Source organism: Manis pentadactyla, chromosome 3 (assembly GCF_030020395.1).
Source record: "Manis pentadactyla isolate mManPen7 chromosome 3, mManPen7.hap1, whole genome shotgun sequence".
Taxonomy (NCBI): Eukaryota; Metazoa; Chordata; class Mammalia; order Pholidota; family Manidae; genus Manis; species Manis pentadactyla.
The window spans coordinates 213,439,161-213,467,064 of NC_080021.1; the positions used below are offsets into that span (position 1 = coordinate 213,439,161).

Below are 27,904 nucleotides of genomic sequence, written 5' to 3' on the forward strand. Positions count from 1 at the left end.
TCCGAGTAAGTTTATTAGGCTCATACAACAAAACATCCAGAAGTAAGCAGTCCAAAGCTAGGACTGTAACTTCGTATCAGTGAGACCTAGGATCTCTCAATCTTTCTGCTCTGCCAGCTTTAATTTTTGCTTGTTACCTGATGGTGACTGAACTTCCAACCTGCAGGTTTAGAGGGAGGAAGAACATAAAAGTGGCAAAGCACTCAAGGAGCATACTCAGCTTGAAGTCCTAGTGGACTTTGTTAAAAGAAAAAAAAAGACTTTTCCAGGAATCCCACTCTTTTTCTATATTCAGTATTTTGGGCTTTAGAAATTGGTCACATAACTGTGCCTAGTCCAACTACTGGCTAATGAGAATGAGATTACCATGAATAGTTTGGACCAATTATGAGTCATTCCCTCCAGTTTGGGTGAAGGCCTGTCTCTCCAAGGTCAAAGGATCTCTGGCAACTGAATAAAATCAGGTTTTTCCTAGGAGGCCCAGCACAACGCCTGCCACACAGAAGGCACCCGGCTTTTCACTGAACATTTACAAGCAATCATTTACTAGCTGCCAAAGACATTGTGGGAGGAGAAAAGAATTTGACACAATATCTGCTAGGCAGGCTGGGTCACGTCAAAGTTTAAAAAGAATTAGGACTACGGATCAGGTCCCCATTCCCAGTAGCTTCCTCAGAGTCCCTGAGGCTGATTGACCTGCTCCAGGTTACACTGCGCAGGCGCCGGTTACCTCTACGTTCTCCTGACGTCCTATCACCGAAACGTTAGTTCCGCATGCGCACACCGTCTTCTCGCTGACGCATCCCCGGAAGCACTGGCAGTTTCGGGGGCGGGACCGGAAAGCGTTTCCGGGGACGGGAGGCACAGGTTGAGGCGGTCGCGGCGGCAGCGACGGCTTGAACGGGCCTGGCGGCGGCTGCGGAAAGTCTCCTGAGGGCGGACTATGTGAGCGCGGAGCCCTTGGCAGGTACGGCGGAGTCGGGACAGCAGGTAGCGAGGGGGTATGGAGGGAAGCGGACTGTGTCGAGGGGTTCTCTTCATGTTCCAGCGCGCGCGCCGCCGGCCCCTCCAGGCCCGTCCCGCCGACCGGGATGCTTAAGCCGCGCGCGGGCGGTTAAAGTTCTGGCGCCCGGGTTGTAAGTGCTGTGGTCTCCAGCCTGCCCGGAGCGCGGACCGCGACATTAACGCTCCCGAGGCAGCGTCTTGCCCAAGGTCACCCCTCGGCGGCGGACCTCGGCTGGCCAGAGCGCTTAGAGATCCCGGCCCCGTCGGTCCGCTGGCCTTTCGGGGGCGCCGAGTGGGCGCGGTTTGGTGGCTTCGGGTTCGAGCCAAGGCCGGGGAAAAAGCTGCTCCCGGACTTCGCAGATATCTCTCTGTTACCTCTATTTCATCTCTGTCGTTGTATCTGGCACCTGTTGTCACCCGCCTTCTTGCCTCTTAACTCAGCCCTTGTCAGCTGTGTATTTCTCTCCACTTGGTCTCCCTCCAGCCCATCTTTGATTATCTGGATCCTGTATTTATTTCTGTCTCTGCCTTGCTTCTGTGTTTTTCAACTGTTTCCCTCTCAGTCCGTAACTCTTTTTCATGGCCTGCCTGTCAGTCTAGTTCTTTGGCTGTGTTTTTCTCTCTGCAAGTTTTGTGTGTCTCACTTTCAGGTTTCTGCCCTCTCCTAACTGGGTTTGACTGGGCGGGGCGGGGTAGGGCTGCCCAGACCTCTGCGCCAGGTTAGGTGACTCATGACCCCGTGAAGCTTCCTGTATCGGTGACATTATCAGTGAGTAGACTACAGTCTGGCCTCAACTCTAACAGGTGTCGCCCAGTCTTAAGTGTCAGGGTGCCGGAGCTCCTGGCAGGCAGGCAGAAGGCCATCTCAGGGCCAGAGCAGCTTGATGAATCTTTGCCTTACCCGTGGGTTTTGAGGCCTGCACAGCTCCCTTCTTCCCTTGGCTCCCTTCAAGACTCTCAAGAACCTGCTCTTGGAGTTCCACCTGCTTAACCAAGCCTGTCTACAAGCTAAGGAGGGGTCAGCTTGACATCCTCTGCTCCTTGGGGCTCATGGAACTGTAGTAGGATTTCTGAGAGAGCTGTAGCTTAATTCAGAGACTGTCAGTATGTACAGCTAAGTAATTTGGGGTTCAAATTCTCCCCCCTCCATATTCCTTGGATGAACTCCTCCCTCCCCCTCCATATTCCTTGGTGAGTTCATTCAAGTACTGACTGGAGAAATAAGCCAGACACAAAAGAACAAGTATTGTATGACATATCTAAAATAGGCAAATTCATAGAAACAGAAATGGGCAGGGGGAGGAGGGAATGGAGAGTTAACTGTTATTAAATGGATACAAAGTTTTAGTTTAGGATGATTAAAAAGTTCTGGAAATGAATAGTGGTGATGGTTATACAAAAATTGTGAATGTACTTAGTGCCATTAATTGTACACTTTAAAATAGTTTAAATGGCAAATTTTGTGTTCAGTATATTTTACCATAATACAATAAAAATTATTTTTTTGCTCACTGGAGACACTTGGGACTAACAAGCTCTTTAAAAATATAATTTTAAAAATTCATTTTGTAGCTTTTAGGAACAGAGAACCTGTGTTTATTGATGCCTGCTTTCTTCCAGAATTTGGTTAAAATCGTCCTCAAGTTTTCTACTTGCAGCAGGTTACTGCCCTGCTTCTCCCCCCTCCATATCCCTTGGATTCAGCGCAGGAATCTGCTGCGTAAGTAGGAAATACTGAGGAAGATTTTACTTTTCACATGAAGAAAACTTTTAGGATTGGAAAAATAGCGCTTTTATTATAGTAATGCAAAATCATGCGTTGTTTTTTCTGATGGGGGAGGTCTTTGTTTAATATTATTTATGCCATCAGTTTACCAGTAAGGTTATTTTTTTCAAGCCTTCTTATAAAATGTAGCAATGGAAGGACTACTGTATTGAATCTTAGTTACCATTGATTATTTTATGTACCGCCAAAGGAAAACACTGCCAATTCAGCTACGATAAATGCCCTGTCATCATTTAGGCTTTTAAAAATACTTACTGAACACATTTTTAGACTTAGATATTTTAAAATACCATTTTAATGTTTATATTAAAAGAAAAAATAAGTGAAATAAATTGATTAAAGCATTTAAACCTCTTAACAGTCCTACTCTTTTAAGTACTTTTCAATTCAGTTGCATCCATGCTTTTTCCAGTGTCACCCATTGTGCCATCATTGTCTCAGTGACAATTATCAACATTGCCACCTGGCCATCACATCCTGATTTCAGAAATTTAAAAATGAAAAAAATGCCTCGTGCCTCTTAAAAAGCAATTGAATATGCTCAATACCATTTAAACGAGCTTTTCCTTTTTACCTTATTTCAATTCGAATAGTAAGATTTTTGTCTTCTTTGTAACATCATGAGAAAAGAACTTTAGTCGGTATGTAATTAGCTTTCATGAAATGAATGCTGTTTCTGCTTTCTGCTTGTGTGATTTGAGCTTCTTATCATGAATAGTAATGAATGTGAAGGTGCAGTTAAAAACATTTCCTTGGCTTTATTGTGATGTAATGGTAGGATGACATAAATGGGGAGTTAGTGGCTAGAACAATACCTTCTCTTTTGAATCTCAGAGTTTACCACAATAGAACGATTGCCCTGAAGTTTTAAGTAAAACATTTAGCTGTGGCCTAAAATTAAAGGAAAACGGGAATCAGAATTCATAAAGTAGGTGGTGTGTTTTTTTGTTTTTTATTTATTTATTTTTATTTTGGTATCATTAATATACACTTACATAAGCAACATTGTGGGTACTAGATTCCCCCCCATTGTCAAGTCCCCCCACATACCCCATTACAGTCACTGTCTGTCAGCGTAGTAAGATGCTATAGAATCACTTCTTGTCTTCTCTGTGCTATACTACCTTCCCAGTGCCCCCACCCCCCACATTATGTGTGCTTATTGTAGTGCGCTCTATTCCCCTTCTCCCTCCCTTCCCACCCATTCTCCCCAGTCCCTTTCCTTTTGATAACTGTTAGTCCATTCTTGGGTTCTATGAGTCTGCTGCTGCTGTTTTGTTCTTCAGTTTTTGCTTTGTTTTTACACTCCACAGACGAGTAAAATCATTTGGTACTTGTCTTTCTCTGCCTGGCTTATTTCACTGAGCATAATACCCTATATCTCCATCCATGTTGTTGCAAATGGTAGGATTTGTTTTCTTATGGCTGAATAATATTCCATTGTATATATGTACACATCTTCTTTATCCATTCATCTATTGATGGACACTTAGGTTGCTTCCATTTCTTGGCTATTGTAAACAGTGCTGCGATAAACATAGGGGTGCATATGTCTTTTTCAAACTGGGCTCCTGCATTCTTAGGGTAAATTCCTGGGAGTGGAATTCTTGGGTCAAACGGTATTTCTATTATTAGTTTTTTGAGGAACCTCATACTGCTTTCCACAATGGTTAAACTAATTTACATTCCCACCAGCAGTGTAGGAGGGTTCCCCTTTCTCCACATCCTTGCCAACATTTATTGTTGTTTGTCTTTTGGATGGTGGCCATCCTTACTGGTGTGAGGTGATATCTCATTGTGGTTTTAATTTGCATTTCCCTGATGATTAGTGATGTGGAGCATCTTTTCATGTACCCGTTGGCCATCTGAATTTCTTCTTTGGAGAAGTGTCTGTTCAGCTCCTCTGCCCATTTTTTAATTGGATTATTTGCTTTTTGTTTGTTGAGGTGCGTGAGCTCTTTATATATTTTGGATGTCAACCCCTTATCGGATGTCATTTATGAATACATTCTCCCATACTATAGGATGCCTTTTTGTTCTATTGATGGTGTCCTTTGCTGTACAGAAGCTTTTTAGTTTGGTATAGTCCCACTTGTTCATTTTTGCTTTTGTTTCCCTTGCCCGTGGAGGTATGTTCTGAAGAAGTTGTTCATATTTATATTCAAGAGAGTTTTGCCTATGTTTTCTTGTAAGAATTTTATGGTTTCATGACTTACATTCAGGTCTTTGATTCATTTCAAGTTTACTTTTGTGTATGGAGTTAGACAGTAATCCAGTTTCATTCTCTTACCTGTAGCTGTCCAGTTTTGCCAACACCAGTTGTTGAAGAGGCTGTCATTTCCCCATTGTATATCCATGGCTCCTTTATCATATATTAATTCACTATATATGCTTGGCTTAATATCTGGACTCTATTCTGTTCCACTGGTCTATGGTTCTTGTGTCAGTACCAAATTGTCTTGATTACTGTGGCTTTGTAATAGAGCTTGAAGTTGGGAAGTGAGATCCCCCCTACTTTATTCTTCCTTCTCAGGATTGCTTTGGCTATTTGGGGTCTTCTGTGGTTCCATATGAATTTTAGAACTATTTGTTACAGTTCATTGAAGAATGCTGTTGGTATTTTGATAGGAATTGCATTGAATCTGTAGATTGCTTTAGGCAGGATGGCCATTTTGACAATATTAATTCTTCCTACCCAAGAGCATGGGATGAATTTCCATTTATTAGTTTCTCTTTAATTTTTCTTAGGAGTATCTTGTAGTTTTCAGGTTATATAGGTCTTTCACTTCCTTGGTAAGGTTTATTCCTAGGTATTTTATTCTTTTTGATGCAGTTGTGAATGGAATTGTTTTCCTGATTTCTCTTTCTGTGAGTTCATCGTTATTGTATATGAATGCAACAGATTTTTGTGTATTAATTTTGTATCCTGATGTTTTTTTTAATCATAAAATAGGTTTTACTAAGGTCTTTGGCTACAGGTGTTCCAATTATGAGAAAGTGTTCCAAATAGAAGAAAATATAGAGGTGGTGGACAGTGGTATGTCTGGAGACCCAAAACACTTTTCCGAAAGATATTTTAGTTATTAGATACACTGTGTATTAAAATTACGTAGGCATTGGCCAGTGTTGGTTTCCTATTTTTTTGCAAATCTGCCGTGGTAATATAAGGTAACATTAAAGAAAACTGAGTGAGGGTAAGATGGGAACTCTTGGCATTCTTTACAACTTTTCTGTAAAGCTAAGATTCTTCCAGAATTAAAAGTTTACTTAAAAAATACAGAAGCAGAAGCTAAGAAGGTGCAGAATAGCATATAACCAAAAATACCGATCTTGATTAGTTTTCTTTCTGCTGCTTACACGTGTTTTTATTAGCGAACACACGTACATAGTGAATGGCATCAGTGTCTCTTATATTTTCAATATGGTTTTCCCTTTCAGAAGTGAGATTTTAATTTGAAGCAAAACTGAGAAATGGGTTCCTCTTGCTCATTCATTCATACTGCTTTTTGATGGTCATGGCATAAGGGACTTTATCCCAGAAATACAACTTTGCATTAGGTAAGCTATGAACTTGGTACAAGTACAGTTTTTAGAATTATTTACAAAAATGTTTTGATTTTTCTCCAGCAAAAATAATGTATTTCTATTTCATTGCCCTAGACCAGAGCAGAGGACTTCTCCTATGGAGGACCTTATTACACATTTTAGGCCAGTCATTGCCAAGACTTGTACTCTGGAGCATTTAACTTCAGGGAACTTTTTGCTAAGTGACTTTTTTAATTAAGTAAAACATTGGATTTGCAATTAACACTTCAGTTTGAATTCTGACATACCATTTAGATACGTGACTTTGGGCAGATCTTTTAACCTCCCTGAGCTTCAGTTTACTCATCTTTAAATGAGTGTGACGATTCAGGGGTATTGCGAGATTCAAGTTTACATAGTCTACTTAGTGAACTGTAAAGCATTTGACTAAAGTAAAAAATTTTGGTAGGCATGGGGTTTTGGTATTTTTGTACATTTGAGCCAGTCTGTAGATTTACTAAAATAGTATTTACTGTGTTTAAATGTGTTCTTTACAGTAAGCATGCAAATTACCATGTGCTCTGATTAAGAAATCTCTGCACGACTTCAAGACAAGTAGTTGATGGGTCTGCTTATTATATTACTGTCACCTGTGTTTCAGGATATGTAATGGTGTTTAAATTGTATATAAAACTTTATAGTTCTCAGCTGATAATAACTATAGGCTACTATTAAACTCATCAGAGTTGGAAGGGATCTTGGAGGTAGGTCACCCGGTTCAGTGATTCAATATTTGCCTTTCATCCTCTGCTTTTAAAAAAAGCCAGATAGTCCCTATGAACTATGGAGGGAAGGTGCTGGGATTGGTGTGTGTGTTTCAGAACTGTTACTATTAGATTTTTTTTTTTTAACTGTGTGCTAGGTGTCATTTAAAATTGCTAATGCTTAAGTCTGTGGGTGGTAAATAATTTGCCCTGCAGTTTAGGAAGCATTATATTACAGATTATTTTAGTTGTTTATTTGTGAAAATAGTATTCACCTTTATCTTCTGTATTGTCTCAACTCTCAGACTATAATGGGTTTGAGCCAAGTGTTTTGAATTAAAATCCCAGCTTCACCACTAACTAGTTACATGACCTCAGGCAAGTCGCTTAGCCCTTCTTTGTGTATTTCCTATTCTTTACAATCGAAATAATATCTAGTGGTTGTTAGGTTATTGAAATGAGATATAATACATGAAGTGATTTGCACAGACTCTGATAAATAATGCATGCATTTAATATAGATGATAATCTTATTCCTACTTATGGCATTTTCCTAGTTACCAGTTGGGAAACTTCGAGTTGGTATTGGTAACGAGTGTATCTTGCCTTACTCTGTTTTTTTAAAACAGCTTTATTGAGACATAATTCACATGCAATTAAGAGTTGTTTTAGTATATTCAATAGTTTCTATGTCTATCACCACGATCTAATTTTAGAATTTTCATGCTCCCTTTCAAAAAAACCAATTAGCAGTCATTCTCCATTTCCTCCTCTTGTGGTTCCTGGCAGCCACTGATTTACTTTTTGTCTGGATTTCCCTATTCTGGACATTTCTTATATATGGAATCATGCAAGATGTAGCCTTTTGTGTTTAACTTCTTTGATTTTGGCATGACGTTTTCAAGGTTCGGCCACGTTATCGCATCTATCAGTACTTCATTTTCTTTTAGTGCCAAAAGAATGGCATTAATACATAGTACATAATAAAATGGAATAATACTCCACTGTCAGGATATACAACCTGTTTATCCAGTCATCAGTTGAGGACATTTGGGTGGTTTCCACTTTTTTAAGCTATTAGGAATAATGCTGTTAAGGACATTGATGTGTAAGTTTTTTGTCACTATCATGTTTTCATTTTCTTGGGTATAATACACCTATGAGTAGAATTGTTGGGTTACATGGTAACTCTGTTTAACTCTTTTGAGGAGCTGCCAAACTGGTTTCCGAAGTGGCTGCACCATTTTACATACCTACCAGCAATGTATAAGGGTTACATACCCACCAGCAATGCATGGCCCTTCCACATCATTATCAATACTTGTTATTTTCTGTCTTGTTTATCATAGCCATCCAAGTGGATAGGAAGTGATATCTCATTGTAGTTTCAGTTTGCATTTCTCTAATGAATAATGATACTGAGCATTTTTTGTGTGTTCATTTGTGTATCATTAAAGAAATGTCTTAAAATCCTTTGCCCATTTTTCAATTGGGTTGTCTTTTCATTGGGTTGAATTTTAAGAGTAATTCTTCATATATTCTGGATGCAAGTCACTTATCAGTTATGTGATTTGCATATATTTTCTCCTATGTTTTAAGATTATCTTTTCAGTTTATTAATGATATTTTTGTATTTTGCACTCCTCTTGCACCTCCCTGTTTTCTAATTCACTCAACCCCGTCAGTTCTACCTCCATTTTCCATAATCATTGTTAACTTTCATTGCCTCAAACGTAGACTATATTTGCTGAAATGTTATAATTAGCCTCTGCTTCAGGCTGGCTCCTGCTTTATGTCTATCAACCGATTAACCTTCCTGAACAATATTCCTTATTGCACAGCAAGCAGGTCACTTAGAAGGTCTCAGCACTGCCCCCAGCACCCACGTGTAAAGCTAAAATTCAGCCTTCAGCAGGGTATTCCTTATATCCTTTCCAGGTTTGTCTCCACCACTCCCTGTCACTTGTAGAAGGAAACAGAAGCACCAATTATTGTATCACCAGAGCAGAGGTGGTCTCTAGTGGAACAGAGCTGAGAGCTCGTGAGATGGCTTTCCACGGTAATTCTACCGTCATCTAGGATCTTGCCTTCATTTGATGGGACCAATAACTTGATTTCTTCAGTGTCACACTCACAATGCTCACAATCCACAAGAGATGGAACAACCAGAATGCCATTTACAACTTTTCTTTCTCTTAGGTGAGATAGGCGTATAGTTTTTTTCTGTTTCCCCATTTTGATGTGAGGGTTTTATAGCAAAATAATTAGCAAGTTTTCTCCCACCCTTATTCCTTTGCCCCGCCACCCCCACCACCCTTCCCTCTTTGAAACAGTTTTTATAGCATAGGAATTAATTTTACAGAATTTTCCCATAGAATATTCTGGCCCTAGTGTGCTTTTAGAAACCATTTGGATGTGTTTTGTAATTTCTCCAGTTACTGATCTGTTTGGATTTTTTATCAGGTCAATCCAATATTTATATTTTTCTTTAAAACTTTTTAGCAGTGAAATTTAAAAATGTATTGTAGAATTGGCTTCTATTTTTAAAAGATTCTATAATGTGATTATATTCCTTTTCTTACCCTAATTTTGTGCATTTGACATTGCAGTTTCAGTTTTCTTCACTGTTTTAAGAATTCAGTTTGTTGAATTACTGAGTGGGTATTTTTAAATTTATACTTTTAATATTTCTAGATTTGTTATATTGTGTAAACATATATAATCAGATGTTCTCTGTATATGTATTTCTGCTTTGGGGAATTTATTGATGCTTCCTCTGTTCACTTATATTGATGCTTCCTGTGTATGTGTCCTATGGAAACTGACAAAGCAGCTGTTATTTGTAGGAAGCAGAGGTTGTATGTTTCAGTTAAATTAGCATTATCAATGATACCAATCAAACTGCTAGATCCTAGTTATTCTTTGCATACTTGATTTATTAAGAACTAAAAGAGGGATATTTATATTTCTCAATACAATTGTTTTTTTCACTGTTTTTTGAAGACCATGCTACTTACACATAGAAGTTCACAAAGTCACCCACTGATGTTGTGAATTAGAGAACTGATCAATTAACAATAAGCTTTCATCCCATTTGATGCATTGAATTTTACTTTGATATTAGTATTGTTGCCTGCCTTACTTTTGTTTTCCTTTTTTTTTTTTTTAACTTTTCACCTTTCTAGTGATGAATTCTATCAGCTTTTCTATCTGAAAAAAATATTTTACCTTCATTTTGAAAGATACTCAGTTTGGATATAGAATTCTAGGTCCATGGATATTTTTTTTTTCTCTCTCTCTCAGTATTTTAAAGATGTCTGCTGTCTCCTGGCTGTCATTCCTGCTGTCAAGAGGTTTGCCACCTTATCTTCTGTCCTTTGTACACAATTGGTCTTTTTTCTCTGCTGCTTTTTATTATTATTATTATTAAAGTGTCACTGATAAATGATCTTATGAAGGTTTCACATAAACAACATTGTGGTTTCAACATTCACTCATATTATCAAGTCCTCAGCCCCCTATTGCAGTCACTGTCTGTCAGTGTAATAAGATGCTATATTCTCTGCTGCTTTTAAGATTTTCGCTTTAGCACTGGTTTTAAATGATTTTATTTTGATATGCCTTGGTGTACTTTTCTTCAGGCTTCTTGTGGTTGGGGTGTGTGAGTTTCTTGGATCTGTGGGTTTATTGTTTCCATCAAATTTGGAGAGGTTCTTGTTATTTCTTCAAACAAATTTTGGCCTCTATACCCACCCTGTCTGTCCCCTATTCCAGGGACTCTAGTGAGGCACCTTGAATTTGCCACCACAGCTCAATGATACTCTGTTCCCCAGTACCTCTTTTTGTGTCCTTTTTTCTCTCTTTTATTTTAGGTTTTCTATTGCTGTGTTTTCAATTTCACTAATCTTTTCTTTTACAGTTTAGTTCTGTTGTTATTTCCATCCCATTTTTGTTTTTATTCTGTATGAGTTTGATTTGGGTCTTTTTTATAGCTTCCTTGTCTACCTCATCTGCTTAATTTTCCTCTATGTTCTTGAACATACAGAATACAGAATTTTCCACCTATTGTATAAATCTCATATCTGGATCTGTTTCCATTGATGGACTTTTTTTTCCTCTCTCTTTATTATGGGTTTTATTTTTCTGCTTTTTTGCATGCCTGGTGATTTTGTATTGGATACCAGGGATGAGTTTTACCTTGTTGGGTTCTGGATATTTTTGTGTTATGTAAATATTCTCAAGCTTTGTTCTGGAACAGTTAAGTTACTTGGAAATAGTTTGATTGTTTTGCAGCTTGTGTTTATGCTGTTTAACAGGGCCAGAACTTTATTTTGTCTGAAACTAATTTGTCCCTACTACTGAGACAAGATTCTTCTGAATACTCAAAGGTTTTCAATTAAGGGAAGTTCTCTTCTATTAAATATTTTATGTGATTATTCATAAAATATGTGCTCCATTCATTTTGTTCTTTCTCTCAAGGACACTAATTAGCCAGATGATGTTGGATCTCTATTCACTGATCTCCTGCTCTATCATCTTCTGTCTTGATGTTTTCATATTTTTATCTTCCTCCTGTATTCTGATAGCAGTTTCCCAAAGTGCCTTACACATGATTGACTCCCATTTTCCACTGCTGTGATTCTGTTATTGCCTGTTGTTATTCTTATTACTTGTTTCTATTACTAGTTTCTTTAAGTCAGTCAGCTTTTTTGTTTTCGTAAGTTTGTGGAAACATCAGTTTTAAAATGCTATCTAAAACTTCACTCTTTGTTTATTCCTTGGTATTTTCTTTTTTTATTATTGTAGAATCTATTTACAGACCCCATTTACTTACAGAATAAAACCAACATGGTTTTATTCTGCTTATTCTTTCGAGGGAAATATTCTACTGGGGTCATAAATTTCCCCCTTTGTAAAAGGTTTTTTTTTTGGTCCTCCACCATATACTTGAATCCTGTTAAAATCTTACTCTTAGCTTTTTCACTGGAAGACAGGCTGAACCATACTGACACCAGGTGTCAATTTAAGTGGAGTGGTTGGAGCTTGGAGGCTGGGTGTTAGGCATTCTCAGGAGAGCTTGAGCTCTATGTACTTTCTTCTGTGTTGGCGAAAATGTGATACCTAAGTTCTACATTAGTCTTTTTGACCCAGCTGGCAAATATAGGCTATGCCTTTACCTCCTTCTAGGAGCTATTACTGAGTCCCTGTTGAGTTAATGCGTGACCTTAGGTATCCCACTGCAGCCGTCTCTGAATGTTGCCAATCTGCAGGACCTGTCCCATGGTCCACCCTGGCTTTTTAGCTCCAGATCTTACAGATGAACTGATACTAGTGGTCCTCTGTCCAGCTTGCCTGGTATACTAAACCAGGATTGCCTGGTAGAGCAGGTGGAGTCACAGGGACCATGTCTCCCTTCAGTTTGGCCCCATCTCCACTATGTCCTTAATAGAAATTTGTAGCGTATAGAAAACCCTGGTCCTTGTTTCCAGGACTTAGATCAATTTTTCCATTTCTTAGATTATTTTGGTTATGATGTGATAGATGGGAAGAAGTATATGCTGCCCTCAAGTCTTTCTCCCTCTACTGGTGACACCAAAATTTATAGTGATGACAGGTTATATGACTATAGGGCATACAGATCCCCTCTTCTGAATTACTCCTAGGTTTGTAATTGTCTTGTGCTTTTCTCAGGCTTTGTCTTGAATAGCAGGGTCATGTGCTTGTTCTTTTAATCTTTTCTACCAGATTATGAACTCAAGATGTGAAATTCCTTGATCATCTTAGAAATCCCCCACAGAATCTTGCATATAGTGTTTTATGTTAGGAGAGTGGGGGGTTAGTGGCTTAATTTTATGAAAGTCTTAAACAATCAAAATAACAACTCTACTATTAATATAAACCACAACTGCCTGTATGTTTGTAAATATTGGTTATGTAGCAGGAAAACCAGTGGAAGAGTTTTGGGCTTTGCATATTACTAAGGTAAGGGAATATGGGCAAACTCTTTTTATTGTACTTTGCTTTAGTGCACCTCACAGGTAATGCATTTTTTATAAATTGAAGGTTTGTGGCAACCCTCTGTTGATGCAATTTTCCAACAGCACTTCCTCACTTCATATCTCTATATCACATTTTTGTAATTCTTGCAATATTTCAAACTTTTTTCTTATTGTTATTTTTTATGGTGATGTGTGATTAGTCATCTTTGATACTACTGTTGTTGTGGGGACACCTTGAACAGGTCCCATATAAGGTGGTGTACTTAATAAATATGTTTTGACTGTTCCCTTGACCAGTCATTCCCCCATCTTTCTCCCTCTCCTTGAGCCTCCCTATTCCCTGAGACACAGCAGTACTGAAATAAGGCCAGTTAATAACCCTACAATGGTCTCTTTAAGTGCTCTGAGAAAAAGAGTTATATGTCTCTTACTTTCATTCAAAAACTAGAAATTATTGATTTTAGGATGGAATGTCAAAAGCTGAGGTAGGCTGAAAGCTAGGGCTCTTGTGCCAGTTAGCCAAATTGTGAATGCAAAGGAAAAAATCTTGAAGGAAATTAAAAGTGCCGCTCAAGTGAACACACAAATGATAAAAAAGCAAAACAGTCTTATTGCTGATATGGAGAAAGTTTTAGTTGGTCTCGATAGGCTAAATTAGCCATAACTCTTTAAGCCAGCAGCTAATCCAGAGCAAGGTCCTTAACTCTCTTGAATTCCATGAAGGCTGAGAAAGGTGAGGAAGCTGCAGGAGAAAAGTTCGAAGCTAGCAGAGGTTGGATCGTGAGATTTAAGGAAAGAAGCAGTCTCTATAACATAAAAGTGCAAGGTGAAGGAGCAAGTCACCTTGCAGATCTGGCTGAGATAATTAGTGAAGTTGGCTACACCAAACAACATATTTTCAGTATAGACAAAACAGTTTACTATTGGAAGAATGGTGCCATCTCAGACTTTCTTAGCTAGAGAAGTAAGTTCCTGGCTGCAGAGGACAGGCTACCTCTCGTTAGCAGCTAATGCAGCCATCAACACCAAGGCAGATTGAAACCAGTGCTCATTTACCTCTCTGAAAGTCCTAGGGCCCTTAAGATTTATGCTAAATCTATTCTGCCTGTGCTCTATAAATGGAACAACAAAGCCGGGATAACAGCACATCTGTTTACGACATGGTTTGCTGGCCATTTTAAGCCTTCTGTTGAGATCTGCTCTGTAAAAAAGATTCCTCTAAAAATATTACTGTTCATTAACAGTGCATATGGTCACCCTAGAGGTCTGATGGAGATGGACAAGATTAATATTGTTTTAATTCCTGCTACTACAATGTCCATACTGCGTCCCACGGAGTAAGAAGTAATTTGGGCTTTCAAGTCTTGTTTAAGAAATAGTTTTCGTAAGACTATAACTAATAGATAGTGACTCCTCTGATGGATCTGGGAAAAGTAAACTGAAAATTCTAGATACCATTAAGAACATTTGTGATTCATGGGAAGAGGTCAAAATATCAACATGAACTAGAGTTTGGAAAAAGTTGATTCCAACCTGCATGGATGATTTTGGAGGGGTTCAAGATTTCAGTGGAGGAAGTAACTGTGGACGTGATTGAAATAACAAGAGAGCTAGAATTAGAGATGGAATCTGAAGAAGTGACTGAATTGCTACAATCTCACAATAAAACTTGAATAGATGAGAAATTACTTCTAATGGGTAAGCAAAGAAAGTGGGTTTTTTTTAGATGGAAACTACTACTGGTGAAAAATCTGTGAAGATTGTTGAAATGACCAGAAAGGGATTAGAATATTCGATAAACTTAGTTGTATGGCACTGGCAAGGTTTGAGAGGATCAGCTCCAATTTTTAAAGAAGTTCTTAAAAACTCCTTTAAAGTGAGTAAAATGTTACCAAACAGCATCACGTGCTACAAAGAAATCATCATGAAAAGAAGAGTCAAATTGATGGGGCTATGTTTGTTATTAAGAAATTGCCACAGGCACCCCAGCTTTGAGCAACTGCCACCCTGATCAGTCAGCAGCCATCAGTATCAAGGCAAGACCCTCCACCAGCAAAAAGATGATGACTTGCTGAAAGCACAGATGATGGCTAGCATTTTTTAGCAATAAGGTATCTTTTAATTAAAGTGTGTACATTGCTGTTTTAGACATAATGCTGTTGCACACTTGACAGACTACAGTATAGTGTAAATATGACTTTTATATGCACTGGGGGGCCAAAAAATTTATTTAACTCACATTATTGCAGTGGTCTGGAACCAAACCCACAGTATCTCTGAGGTATTCTTGAGTGTAGAAATGTCACACTCACTCAAAGGACAGAGGTCAGACACTTATTAGAAGGACTAATACCACCTCAACAGTTAAAAATAAACCTACCTGACTTTTTTTTCCAGTTTTTTTAAATGTGTGGTAAATATCATTTAGTTTGCCATTTTAACCATTTTCAAGTGTACAGTTTGGTGTCATTAATTATACTTGTAGTGTTGTACAACTAGCACCACTTTGTATTTCCAAATTTTTGTTTATCATTCCGAACAGAAGATCTACCCATTAAGCAGTAACTCCCATTCCTCATTCGCCAAGCCCATAGTAACCTCTGACCTATTTTCTGTCTGTATGAATTTGCCTATTCTAGATATTTCACATAAGTGGAATTATACAGCATTTGCCCTTTTGTGTCTGGCTTGTAGATGTTAATGTTTAGCACAATGTTCTTACTATTCATCAGTGTTGTGACGTGTATCAGAACTTCATTTTTGTTTGTGTTCTGTGTATGTCTTTCAGCTATAATTGCTTTATGATATTCAAGTCCTCTATTTCCTTCTAGGTCTTCTTTCTGGTTTTTCTATCCACTTTTGAAAGTGAGATATTGAAGTGTCCAACTGCTGTTGTAGATCCATCTATTTTTATCTTGATTCTGTCCATTGTGTTTCATACATAATGCTTCATTTTTTTTCTTTTTAGGTGTATATATGTTTATAATTGTTTTATCTTCTTGATAGATTGAGCCTTTTATCAACATAAAATACTGTTTGTTCTTATAACCTTTTTGACTCAAAATATATTTTCTCTGATGATAATATAAGTTACCCCAGCTGTCTTGGCTACCCTTTGCATGGGATATCTTTTTCTTCATTTTACTTACAACCTCTGTGCCTTTTATCTAAAGTAGGTTTCTTATAGATAACATTTAAATAAGTCATGTTTTTCAGTCCATTCTGCCAGTGTCTACCTTGTAATTGGAGAATTTAATCGAAGCAGTTGCTGGTAAGGATTTACTTCTACCATTTCACTGTTTTCTGTGTACTTTGCATGCTTTTTGTTCCTCAATTCCTCTATGACTCTCTTTTTGAAATATGTATTTGGTATGCCATTTTGATTCCTTTCTCTGCTTTTCATGTGTATTTTGTTATTTTTCTATTAGTTACCTTGAGGTTACAGTTAACATCTATAATAACCAGGTTTGACTAATTCAAACTTAGTTTTAAGTGTATATAAACACTCTTTTCCTGTACATGTTTGTCCATCCCCGTTCATACTGTTACTGTCATAGATGACATCTTAATACATTGTTTTTCCAGATATGGAATTCTTCATTGACAAACTTTTTTCCTAGCACTTTAAATATATTACACTGCTGCATTCTGGCCTCCATGACTTCTGTTGAGAAACTAGCTCTTAATCTTAATGAAGGTCTCTTTTTACATGACAGGTCACTTCTTTTTTTGCTGCACTAATATTATCCCTTGTCTTTGGCTTTCTACAATTTGATTTAGAATGTGTCTTGTGGATCTCTTTAACTTCATCCTGCTTGGGGTTGAGTTTCTTGGATGTGTAGGATTGTCTTTTATCAGATTTGGGAAGTTTTCAACCACTATTTCTTTCTTTTTTTTAAAAAAATTTTTTATTAAGGTATTATTGATATACACTCTTATGAAGGTTTCACATGGAAAAACAATGCAGTTACTACATTTACCCATATTATCAAGTCCCCACCCGTACCCCAATGCAGGCACTGTCCATCAGTGTAGTAAGATGCCACAGATTCACTATTTGCCTTCTCTGTGCTACACTGTTTTCCCCGTGACCCCCCACACCATGTGTACTAAACATAATACCCCTCAATCCCCTTCTCCTTCCCTCCCTACTTGCCCTCCCACACCCCTCCCTTTTGGTAACCGCTTGTCCCTTCTTGGAGTCTGTGAGTCTGCTGCTATTTTGTTCCTTCAGTTTTGCTTCATTGTTATACTCCACACATGAGGGAAATCATTTGGTACTTGTCTTTCTCCGCCTGGCTTATTTCACTGAGCATAATATCCTCCAGCTTCATCCATGTTGTTGCAAATGGTAGGATTTGTTTCTTTCTTATGGCTGAATAGTATTCCATTGTGTATATGTACCACCTCTTCTTTATCCATTCATCTACTGATGGACACTTAGGTTGCTTCCATATCTTGGCTATTGTAAATAGTGCTGCGATAAACATAGGGCTGCATATGTCTTTTTGAATCTGAGAAGTTGTATTCTTTGGGTAAATTCCAAGGAGTGGGATTCACAGGTCAAATGGTATTTCTATTTTTAGTTTTTTGAGGAATCTTCGTATTGCTTTCCCCAATGGTTGAATTAGCCTACATTCCCACCAGGAGTGCAGAAGGGTTCCCCTTTCTCCACATCCTTGCCAGCAGTTGTTGTTCTTAGTCTTTTTGATGCTGGCCATCCTTACTGGTGTGAGGTGATATCTCTTTGTGGTTTTAATTTGCATTTCCCTGATGATTAGTGACGTGGAGCATCTTTTCATGTATCTGTTTCAACCACTGTTTCTTTTAATAACTTTCTGCCCTTCTTCTGAGACTCTAATAGTGTACATGTTGGTACATTTGATATTGTCTCACAGGCACCTCAGAATGCGTGTTCATTTTCCTTCATTTTTCTATTCCTCAGACTGGTGAATTTCAGTTGTTCTAGCTATGATATTGCTGGGTGGTAGGGGGATGGAGGGGAGCTGCCTGCTTAAATCTGCCATTGAACTCCTCTTGTGAATTTTTTCATTTCAACTTGTGTTTGTTTCCTAGGTGTGCCATAATGAAACAACGCAGAGTAGATGGTTTCAACAACAGAAATGTATTTTTCAAATTCTAGAAGCTAGAAGTCCAAGATTATGGTGTCCCATAGGTGTAGTTTCTTCTGAGGCCCTATTCCTTCCTTGGTTTGCAGGTGGCCAGCTTTTCACCGTGTCTTCACTTGGCGTACACCCTGATGTATCTCTGTGTGTCCAAGTTTCATCTCTTACTAGAACACCAGTTAGGCTGGATTAAGCCTACCCTAAGCACTCCCATTTGAACTTAATCATCTCTTTAAAGGACTTATGACCAGACAAAACAGATTCTGGGGCATGGCAGGGGTAGGGGGAGGTGGGGTTAGGGCTTCACCTTATGAATCGGGGAGTTTTTACAATTTGGCCCATAACATAGTATTTTGCTTTTCAGCTCCAGAATTTCCATTTAGTTCCTTTTTATAATTTCTATCTCTTTATTGATGTTATTCTCTTAATTTCCTTTAGTTCTTTGTCCATAGTTTTCTTGAGCAATTTGAGCACATGCAAGATGTTGAGTTAGCATCTTTGACTAACCACCCCAGTGTCTGGGATTCTCCGGATAGTGTCTGTCTGATTCTCCTTTTCCTGCTAATGTGCCACATTTTCCTTTTCCTTTGTGTACTGGTTGATTGAAAATTAGAACATTTTGAGTATTCTAGTGTGGTAACTTTTCTCTTGAAATGAGATTCTTCTTCTTCTAGGGGACTTCTTTTGTTATGTGTTAAGGGCTGCAGATGTCTGGTGATTTTTCCAAACTGTTTGGTAAAGTTTGTATTCCTTGTTGCATGTAGTCACTGAAGTTTCTGCTGCTTTTGTATGTGGTCAGCTCCGTGACCTGACATTGCCTCAAGTGCTCTTACTGGAGGTTTGTAGGGGAGTGTGTTTGTCCTGTAAAGTCCTAGGATGGATGCTGCTTGGGTAGCCAGTGCAGGAGAAGCCAGACAAAGCTGCAGGAGTCCATCAGATTGGCCAGAATGCATAGCCCCCAACTTTTGGAGGACATGGCACTTTTAGTCCACTTGGCATCAACTAGCCACTCTAGGAATGTGGGTCACCGTCCCAGCAGAGGCTGTGGCAGGGCTGAGAAATGGGCGTGATAGCTGGTTTGTGCACACTGCTCTCTTAGAGGTTTTGCCGCCTCTCCCTTCATCAAGTATTGCCTTAGTTGCTGTAAGTGCCTAATCGGATTCCAGAGTTCCAAAATAGTTGATTCTGATCACTTTAACAGCTAACTGGTTGTTTGGGCAGAGGGACTGACCCCTTGAGCTTCCTAGTCCACCATTTTCTATAACATCACTTATGACATTTATTTTTGTAGAACTGTTTTTAAAAGTCTTGTTCTCATTTTAAATTCCTCATCAGATATTTACAATCTTCAGAAGATGAGTATTCAATAAATAGTGTTAGGAAAATAGGCTAGCTATTTTGGAGTAAAAAGGGCTGGATCCTAACCTTACTCTTTATGCCAAAATAAACTCATTGTGTATTAGACATTTGAATGCTTTTTTTTTTTTAATGGCATCATGAAAAACCTAGATAATTCTTTTTACTTTTTAAAAATAATCTTGGAGCTGGATACGTTTCTTTGTCTAACACAAAACCGTGGAGCCATAAAAGCAAAGATTGGGTAATGTACATAAATTTCAAAGTTAATTTCCTGAATTAAACAAAAAACTAGAAATCAATAAAATGAATTGCCTAATTTATTTGAGCAAAGGGTATGACTGATATGTTACTGGAAAAACAAATGGCCAGTAACATGAGTAGAGTATCATCAGACTTATTCATGTTGACCAAGACAAGAATGAATCATGGATTATTCACTTACGAGATTGGCAAAAATTTTTTCCCGTTGTTTGATAATGTCTGGTTTTGGTAAGGGTGTTGGGGGAGTGGACACTCTTACTGTTGGTAGGCATGTGATTTGGTGCAGCCTTTCTGGAAAGCAATTTGGTAATACATATATCAGAAAGTCAAAAGCCCTTTTACCCATATATTCCAAAGATATGCCAAAATAGCTATGTATAGTTGTCCATTCTAGCATTGCTCATAATTTCAAAAACCCAACTGAAATTGGAAAGAGAACTGCTTAAATTAAGTTAGGATAAATTGTATAGCCATTAAACAGTAAGTTAGCTTTTTTTGTGCTAATGTAGTATGTTGGTCCATTTGGCTACTGTAACAAAAAACCATAGACTGGATGGTTTATAAACAAACGACAGAACTTTATTTCCCAGAGTTCTGAAAGCTGGGAAGTCCAAGGCACTGGCAGATTCTTGTCTGATGAGGGCCTGCTTCCTGGTTCTTAGACAGCCATCTTTTCAGTGTAGCCTCACATGGCCAAAGGGGGCAAAGGAATTCTCTGGTGTTTCTTTTACAAAAGCACTAATAACCATTCACAAGGACTCTGCCCTGATGACCTCATCACATCCCTAAGGCCCCACATCCAAATACTGTCACATTGGGGAAATAGGTTTCAACGTGAATTTTTGGGGGCACAATCATTCTAGAGCATATCAGAAGATCTGCAAGGTACATTAAGTGATAAAAGCTAAATGCAGAATAAAATGTTGGTAATGACCCATTTTAGTAGGAATATTTAAAGGCTAAATATGATTTATTCTAATATATGCAGAGAAGTTTCTAGACATAGACTTAAGAGTGTGTTAATGGTGGTTTCCTTTGTGTGGGGACTAGGAATAAATGGTCGAGAGTTGGCATGTGGTTTTTGGTTTTTGTTGTTGTTTTTCAGCTTTCTGTAATTTTTGTTTGCATGTTATATTGTTCCCTACCCCTTTTTTTTCAAATAGCTAAAAACAAAATTCTATAGTGATGAGGTCTTGCAGAGGAGCTGTTTACCCAGGTGTAGTTCTCAGAGGGATTACTCTATACATTTATATACTACTAAGCTTCATTTCGAAATTGCAAACACCTAGTTTGTTTCCTGATCTATTTTTTATTTCAAATTATTAATGACTAATCTGTTTTGGCATCTTAGGTGGAGTGATGTGGTAGGAAAATAACATAGGCTTTGGAGTCATAGAAACTTAGATTCAAATCCCAACTTAATAAAAACTAGCTTTTATTTTTACCTTGGGAAAGAAATAGCTGAACTTGAGAATATCAATCCCTACATTTACAGAGTCATGATCAAGATTAAGTGAAAAAAGGTGTACAGTTCCTCGTATATAGTAATTATTCAAGAAACATTAGTTTCTTCTCTTGGCATCTTTCTCAAAGATGACTCCAGTCTTTGGTGGTCTGATTATTTTATCTCATACATAGAAAACCTGGAATTTAGCAACGTTTGGATATAGTATTAGAGCCAGATGATATATATAGCACTGATAAATCTGTTGGGGTTTTTAGTTTGTTCTCATTATTAAGGAGTTAGGAGGCATGAGCCAGACCTCTAACAGAGTTCATCTTCTTGATTGCTGTTACAAATTATTTCTAATGCCTGACTGGCTTATATTATGTATGTACTAAATATAAATAATATTTATAAATACAATGTTTATATGTAAGTATATGCTAAAATGTACTTGTATTAACAACCCAGGTAATCCCTTATTCTTTATTATAACTATTTTCAAATTGAGTTCATTCAGTAACAAGGACAATATTTACTATCTTCTTTGGTCTATAACTTTTTAAACAGTTTGGAGACCACTAGACAGAAGGAATACTTTCCTTGCCATTTCATCTGGTTCACATTATCAGAAGCTCCTGAAGGGCTAAAATTCCGACAGAAACTAAAGAAACATGTTCAGGGCTTCAGCAGGCTCACCCCTAGGGTGCTGAAGGGCCAAAGGCACCATTGTTTGATTGCACCACTCAGCCCTCTTGCCTGCCCCTTATTCCCTTCCTGGATTCTAGCCTAATGGTCCTTCAGTTCCTTGCAGTTGCCGATTCATTGCTGCCTCTAAGCCTTACATATGCCTCTCCTTCTTCCCACAATTCCAGCTTCACTTTCTCAATCCCAGTTTAGCAAATGTAGGTTTAATCTGAGGCCTCTTAAAAATTCTGTCATCTTGATAGGTATCATGTTTATTTCGACTAGAAATATTTACTTACTTTTACTTAGGGGATTTGTGTAGTTTACCAATCTCGTCTCTGGATTCTGTTCTCACTCACAGCTACAGTAAAAACCCAGAGTTAATAGCCTGCAGACTGGTGGGCGGTTTCTGCCTCGGGCACACTCGCACCTGCAGGCCGGGCTCTGGAGGAGGAGTGCTCAACCCACTATGACCATGGCCCAAGGCACTTCAGGGGACTATGGGACTTTTCTTAGTTTATGGAATTAGTATTAGAATAATTATGGGCTGGAATTAGTACTAATTTTTTTTCTCTTGTAGCACCAAAGAAGATTTGTGATGAAATGGAGCCTGGAACAAATTCTTTTCGAGTAGAATTTCCTGATTTTTCCAGCACCATTCTGCAGAAACTGAACCAGCAGCGCCAGCAAGGACAATTATGTGACGTCTCCATTGTTGTCCAAGGCCACATTTTCCGGGCACACAAAGCTGTTCTTGCTGCCAGTTCACCCTACTTTTGTGACCAGGTACTCTTGAAAAACAGCAGGAGGATTGTTTTGCCTGATGTGATGAACCCAAGAGTGTTTGAGAACATTCTCCTATCTACTTATACAGGACGTCTAGTAATGCCTGCTACAGAAATTGTTAGTTACTTAACAGCAGCAAGCTTCCTTCAGATGTGGCATGTGGTAGACAAATGCACTGAGGTTTTAGAGGGAAACCCTACAGTCCTCTGTCAGAAGCTAAATCATGGCAGTGACCACCAATCTCCAAGCAGCAGTAGTTATAATGGTTTGGTAGAGAGCTTTGAGCTGGGCTCTGGAAGCCATACTGATTTCCCCAAAGCCCAAGAACTGAGGGATGGGGAGAATGAAGAGGAGAGCACCAAAGACGAGCTGTCATCTCAGCTCACTGAGCATGAATACCTTCCCAGCAACTCGTCCACAGAGCATGACCGGCTGAGCACTGAAATGGCTAGCCAGGACGGGGAGGAAGGGGCCAGTGACAGCGCAGAGTTCCACTACACCCGGCCTATGTACAGCAAGCCCAGCATAATGGCTCACAAACGCTGGATCCATGTGAAGCCTGAACGCTTCGAACAAGCATGCGAGGGCATGGATGTACATGCACCCTATGACGAGCACCAGGTCACTGAGTCTGTCAATACCATGCAGACGGAGCACTCAGCCCAGCCTTCAGGAGTAGAGGAAGACTTCCACATTGGGGAAAAAAAAGTGGAAGCAGAGTTTGATGAACAGGCTGATGAAGGCAGTTATGATGAGCAGGTGGATTTCTATGGCTCTTCCATGGAAGAGTTTTCTGGAGAGAGGTCAGATGGGAATCTAATGGGGCACAGACAGGAGGCTGCCCTAGCAGGAGGCTACAATGAGAATATTGAAATGGTAACAGGGATTAAAGAGGAAGCTTCCCATTTAGGATTCTCAGCCACTGACAAGCTGTATCCTTGTCAGTGTGGGAAAAGTTTCACTCACAAGAGTCAGAGAGATCGACACATGAGCATGCACCTTGGTCTTCGGCCTTATGGCTGTGGTGTCTGTGGTAAGAAGTTCAAAATGAAGCATCATCTTGTGGGCCACATGAAAATTCACACAGGCATAAAGCCGTATGAGTGTAATATCTGTGCAAAGAGATTTATGTGGAGGGACAGTTTCCACAGGCATGTGACTTCTTGTACCAAGTCCTACGAAGCTGCAAAGGCTGAGCAGAATACGACTGAGGCTAACTAAAAATAGGATCTGGCCCTTGAGTGGCAGGCATAAAAATAAACTATGGTAATTATGCAAATCTGGGCACAGATGATGCGTGCTACTTGCTATTATGAGAGAATCCTAAAAAAAAAGGAGATATTTCTGAAGACCAGCTCTAAGTAGGCCAGTTAAAAAATCTTAATTCCTCAGATTTGTATATTGCTGTCCAGTCTTGGAGTGAGTAATGGGGCTAAGTTAACCCACCTCCCAGCTGGCAAGGTAAACCTTCAGGCCTGTTGTGATTTGGGGTGGGTGGGCATGGAGGTAGGGCACCCTCACTTGGAACTGGACTCCTCAGGTGGCAGTTTTGATCACTCTTGACTACAAGGTCGTGTTGGGGTTTTGTTTTGCTTTTACTATGATACTTAGGTAAGGTGTATTTGTTTTGGTTGCTGCTTCACTGATTAAAATGCTACTTAAGTAAAAGCTACAAATAATGTGATTCCTAGGATGCTAAATTGATTAACAGAGTTCTCCTATCTGGTTTTATTCTTTCTGAAGGTTATTTTAACAAAAACTGTGGAAATACTAAGAGGGTGACATTCTAAGTATGAAAAATAACTTATGGTACAAGCTTCAATTTCTTTAAGATGCCACTGTCACAATGTGTTTCAGACTCTTAATAAGGCAAAGTTTTATGTTTTAGTGCTAACATTTAGTTTGAACAATTATATCTAATTGTAATTCTCTAGGGCACCAGAGATGGGTATTTGTAATTGGTTTGCTGTCCCAAATCCCATTTAATTGAAGCATCTGCATAATGGGACCTGCTCTGTGACTAGTAGATGTCTAGCTGCTTTGACCCTGACCATGGTACTATTGGCTGCTCCAGCCATTTCGCTCTTAGGCAATGGTGCTTCTCAAAGAGTGACCACAGTTAGTGGGGAGGAGCCAGAAGTCAGGGCTGAGAGTTACCTGTGAACTTCAGGAGTCAATAGAGTGCTACAGTGGCACTCCAACTGTCAGAATGAGAGTTGCTGAGTAGCAGAATTTTGAGTGGCAGGTTATACTTGAGGGAAAAAACCAACTGCCTAAGAAAAGATGAGTCTTGAAAATACACTGGTGAGGGAGATATTCATAGAGGGGTGCACTGAGCTAATGCTGTCAGTTCTTGAGGCATGCTGGGATGTGTTTTAAAAGGGGGAAAGGAGTCCTAATTTTAGAAAGTGGTCTACAGATTCATGTTCCCAGATTATAAAACTGCATATATTTACAATTTCACATAGCTATACCTACCAAAAAAAAAAAAGCAGCTATTGTGAGACCTTTTCTGCAGATCAGTCAGATGTTTTAGGTTAAAAAAGAAGCATATTCTGGATGTTTTTAAGCTGTATAATATACCTAAGTTATCACCAGGGTAGGACAGGGTGCTACTGTTACATCAACTCTCCATAAACTTACTGATCTATTACTTCCAAGTGGAAAACTTTTTTCTTGAAAATAAAAACAGCTTTTCTTGGATTTGAGGTGAAATTTTGTTTTAAAAGTTTGGCTTTGCTCATGTGTGATAGACACTGTTGGCAATGGCCTGTGATCCTCAAGCTCCAACCACCAAGGCATTTATTTACTTGTTGAACTTCTGGAAGGGGGAAGGGAAGTACTTAATCACCAGTTGCTCTTGTAATCAAGATTACAAAACAGGGATCTATCTGTTCACTAACACTGTATCGTTCTCGATATATAAGAAGCACTTTGTATTAAAAACTTTATTATAAAAAATATATATATATATATTGATTTTTTTAAACCTATAAACTAGATATTACCTCCTGGTTGTTTGCCATATTAACATCCTCTTCTTAGTGTTGAGATTTCACCAGTTAACAGTCCTTTCTCTGTGTACCTCACAGAAGTGTATAGAAGTGACTGTACAGTCGAGCTCAGTTGCTCTTTCTCTGTTCTCATGTTAGAAGCCAAGTGGGTTTAGGTATGATCACTAGCCAATTACGTGTGAGGAGAAATCATTCTGTTACTCCTAATAATTTCAGTGCTAAGGCAGTGAAGCCATTTTGTTCTGCCAAAAGCTGATCACCCTCTTCCGTGGTATTGGCAAACCATTTTCTGCCTGTTTAGAAGGTTTGTTGTAGTGTTTCCCACTAAAAATTATAACCAAATGAGCATTGGGACATTTGGGGAGAAAATAAAAATATTCTGGAAAAATCATCATCCTTCGGTTATGCTGCAGTTAGCAGAGCACCCTTGTCACGTAATGATGACGAGCTCTCAGCCAGCCAGCCCTTGGGTGGCAGTCTGGGAGCATTCAGTTGTGTTGGGACTTATTTAATATGTTGTGAAGAAAGGTGTATCTTTTCTTGAAATCCTTACATGTACATCAGCTACTAAATGTGGAATTTAAAAGTGTAAGTTCTTAACGTCTGCTGTTTTAAGTTTTTTATGATAATTGGGGTTTCCGTGTTGGGTCAGTTAGACCCTGTAAGATGGTTGGGCATCAAAATGCTGCCCATGTTCAGAGAGACTGGGGGAAGGGATTGCCTTAGTTTGAGTATTAAAAGTGAATTTTTATAGCCTTGCTCTTTAAGAGTAGGGGATCGTTTTTTTCCTGCCTACCCTGGGTTGGATAGATTAGTCTCTCTCCTTAGCCTCAGTGCAGCTTTAGAAAATCTTTATCCTTCCAAAAGAGTTTGGATAGTTGTGGGTAACATTTTCCAAACAGCCTTTCAGGGATTGTCAGTGGCCTGCAACCAAGGTATTTGTCCCCTGCTTTGAGTCTTCATTGTGATTTTTCTCCAATCCCAGTTGGAAAGGGCTTCAAGGCACCACCAGTGGTATTCAATATTAGTACTTACACCATGCCTTTAATTTAGACATACACATTGTAATAATGCACTTGGTAAAGTAGGAATCACTGTCTAAGGAAGGCCTGAGAGAGCCTTTCCTCGGGTACTGAGGGTTACTACCCTCAGGCGCTCCTGGGCCCCAGCCCAGTTCTGGTCTCTAAATCTCACCTTCCTCCAGGCCCTTATTTTGGCCACTCCTTACAAAGAGTGCATGAAAGAGTCCCCTCCGTTCCAGTGGGCATTTGCTGGACCAAAGGGACCCTAGGCACACATCTAGCTGTTTGGGAAAGCTGCTTAGACTTAGTGGCTTCTCCTGCTGCTAGTGTGAGGCTGAGACAGAGCAGAAGCAGCTTTCCTAGGAAAGGAGATTCGCTGCAGCCCTTTAGTGAGGGTGGAAAGGGCTCCATCACACCAAATTCAGGAGTCTGCTTTCATAAGGTCTCTGATGATTAAGGAATGCTGGAAGCCAAGCAACATATCCCAGCCCAGCCCCAGCCTGTGCCACACTAATTTTGTGATTTAATTGCTCTCATGGGAACTAACTTTGTTCAGTGAAACCAGGGTTTGTTTGGGTTTTTTCTTTGCTACTTATATATTTAAAGGTACCTGTTTCTTACTTCAGATCTCTACTGATAATGCCCTATGGGAAAGATGCTGGAACACATTTTGCAAATGTGACTTTTTTTTTTTTTTTTTTTTTTTTTAGTGTTGCTTGAAGCCTGTGTCATAATATCAGTTGCTGCTGCCTTCCTTCCTTTAAAAGGTTCCCAATGTTTCTTCCAGAAAATTACTTTATTTATGCAAGTCAGGTGACTCTTAGACCACAAAATCATTTGATGATAAACAGATTATCATTAGGTGCATATCTTATTGATTTTTTGTGAAATGTTATGCCTGTATTGCAAAAGTTGAATAGTTTTGTCTTTATATATTGCTGTCTTCAGTGTACAGCATGGTTTTACTTAATTGAATGTTACTGTTTAATATTTTCTTCTTATAGAAGAGTTCATGCCCTTTTGTATGACATGTTTTAATAAATGTTACCTGTCAACTTTGTAAAAGTTTTGTTTTTCACTCTGGGTATATGATCACATGTCTCTTTTCATTCAGGCTTTGGCCACT

The 27,904-nt window shown here is 38.9% G+C and overlaps 1 protein-coding gene across 7 annotated transcripts; it reads left to right on the forward strand.

Moving 5' to 3' along the window:
* Positions 1 to 497: 497 nt before the first annotated feature.
* On the forward strand, positions 498 to 27,843 carry ZBTB43 (zinc finger and BTB domain containing 43). Of its 7 annotated transcripts, none has more exons than XM_036913915.2 (4): positions 498 to 967; positions 2,626 to 2,725; positions 6,230 to 6,349; positions 22,537 to 27,843. In XM_036913915.2, exon 4 carries the CDS (start codon positions 22,560 to 22,562, stop codon positions 23,961 to 23,963), a length of 1,404 nt encoding a protein of 467 aa, XP_036769810.2. In that variant the 5' UTR covers positions 498 to 967; positions 2,626 to 2,725; positions 6,230 to 6,349; positions 22,537 to 22,559; the 3' UTR covers positions 23,964 to 27,843. The 7 variants fall into 7 exon arrangements, with proteins under 7 accessions (XP_036769810.2, XP_036769811.2, XP_036769812.2 ...); XM_057499039.1 differs by lacking the exon at positions 498 to 967 and adding an exon at positions 1,451 to 1,774; XM_036913916.2 differs by lacking the exon at positions 6,230 to 6,349.
* The last annotated feature ends 61 nt before the right edge of the window (positions 27,844 to 27,904 follow it).

Bases quoted from the DNA above. Each gene is read 5' to 3' on its own strand.
- ZBTB43 (XM_057499040.1), top strand. From the start codon at position 22,560: ATGGAGCCTGGAACAAATTCTTTTCGAGTAGAATTTCCTGATTTTTCC.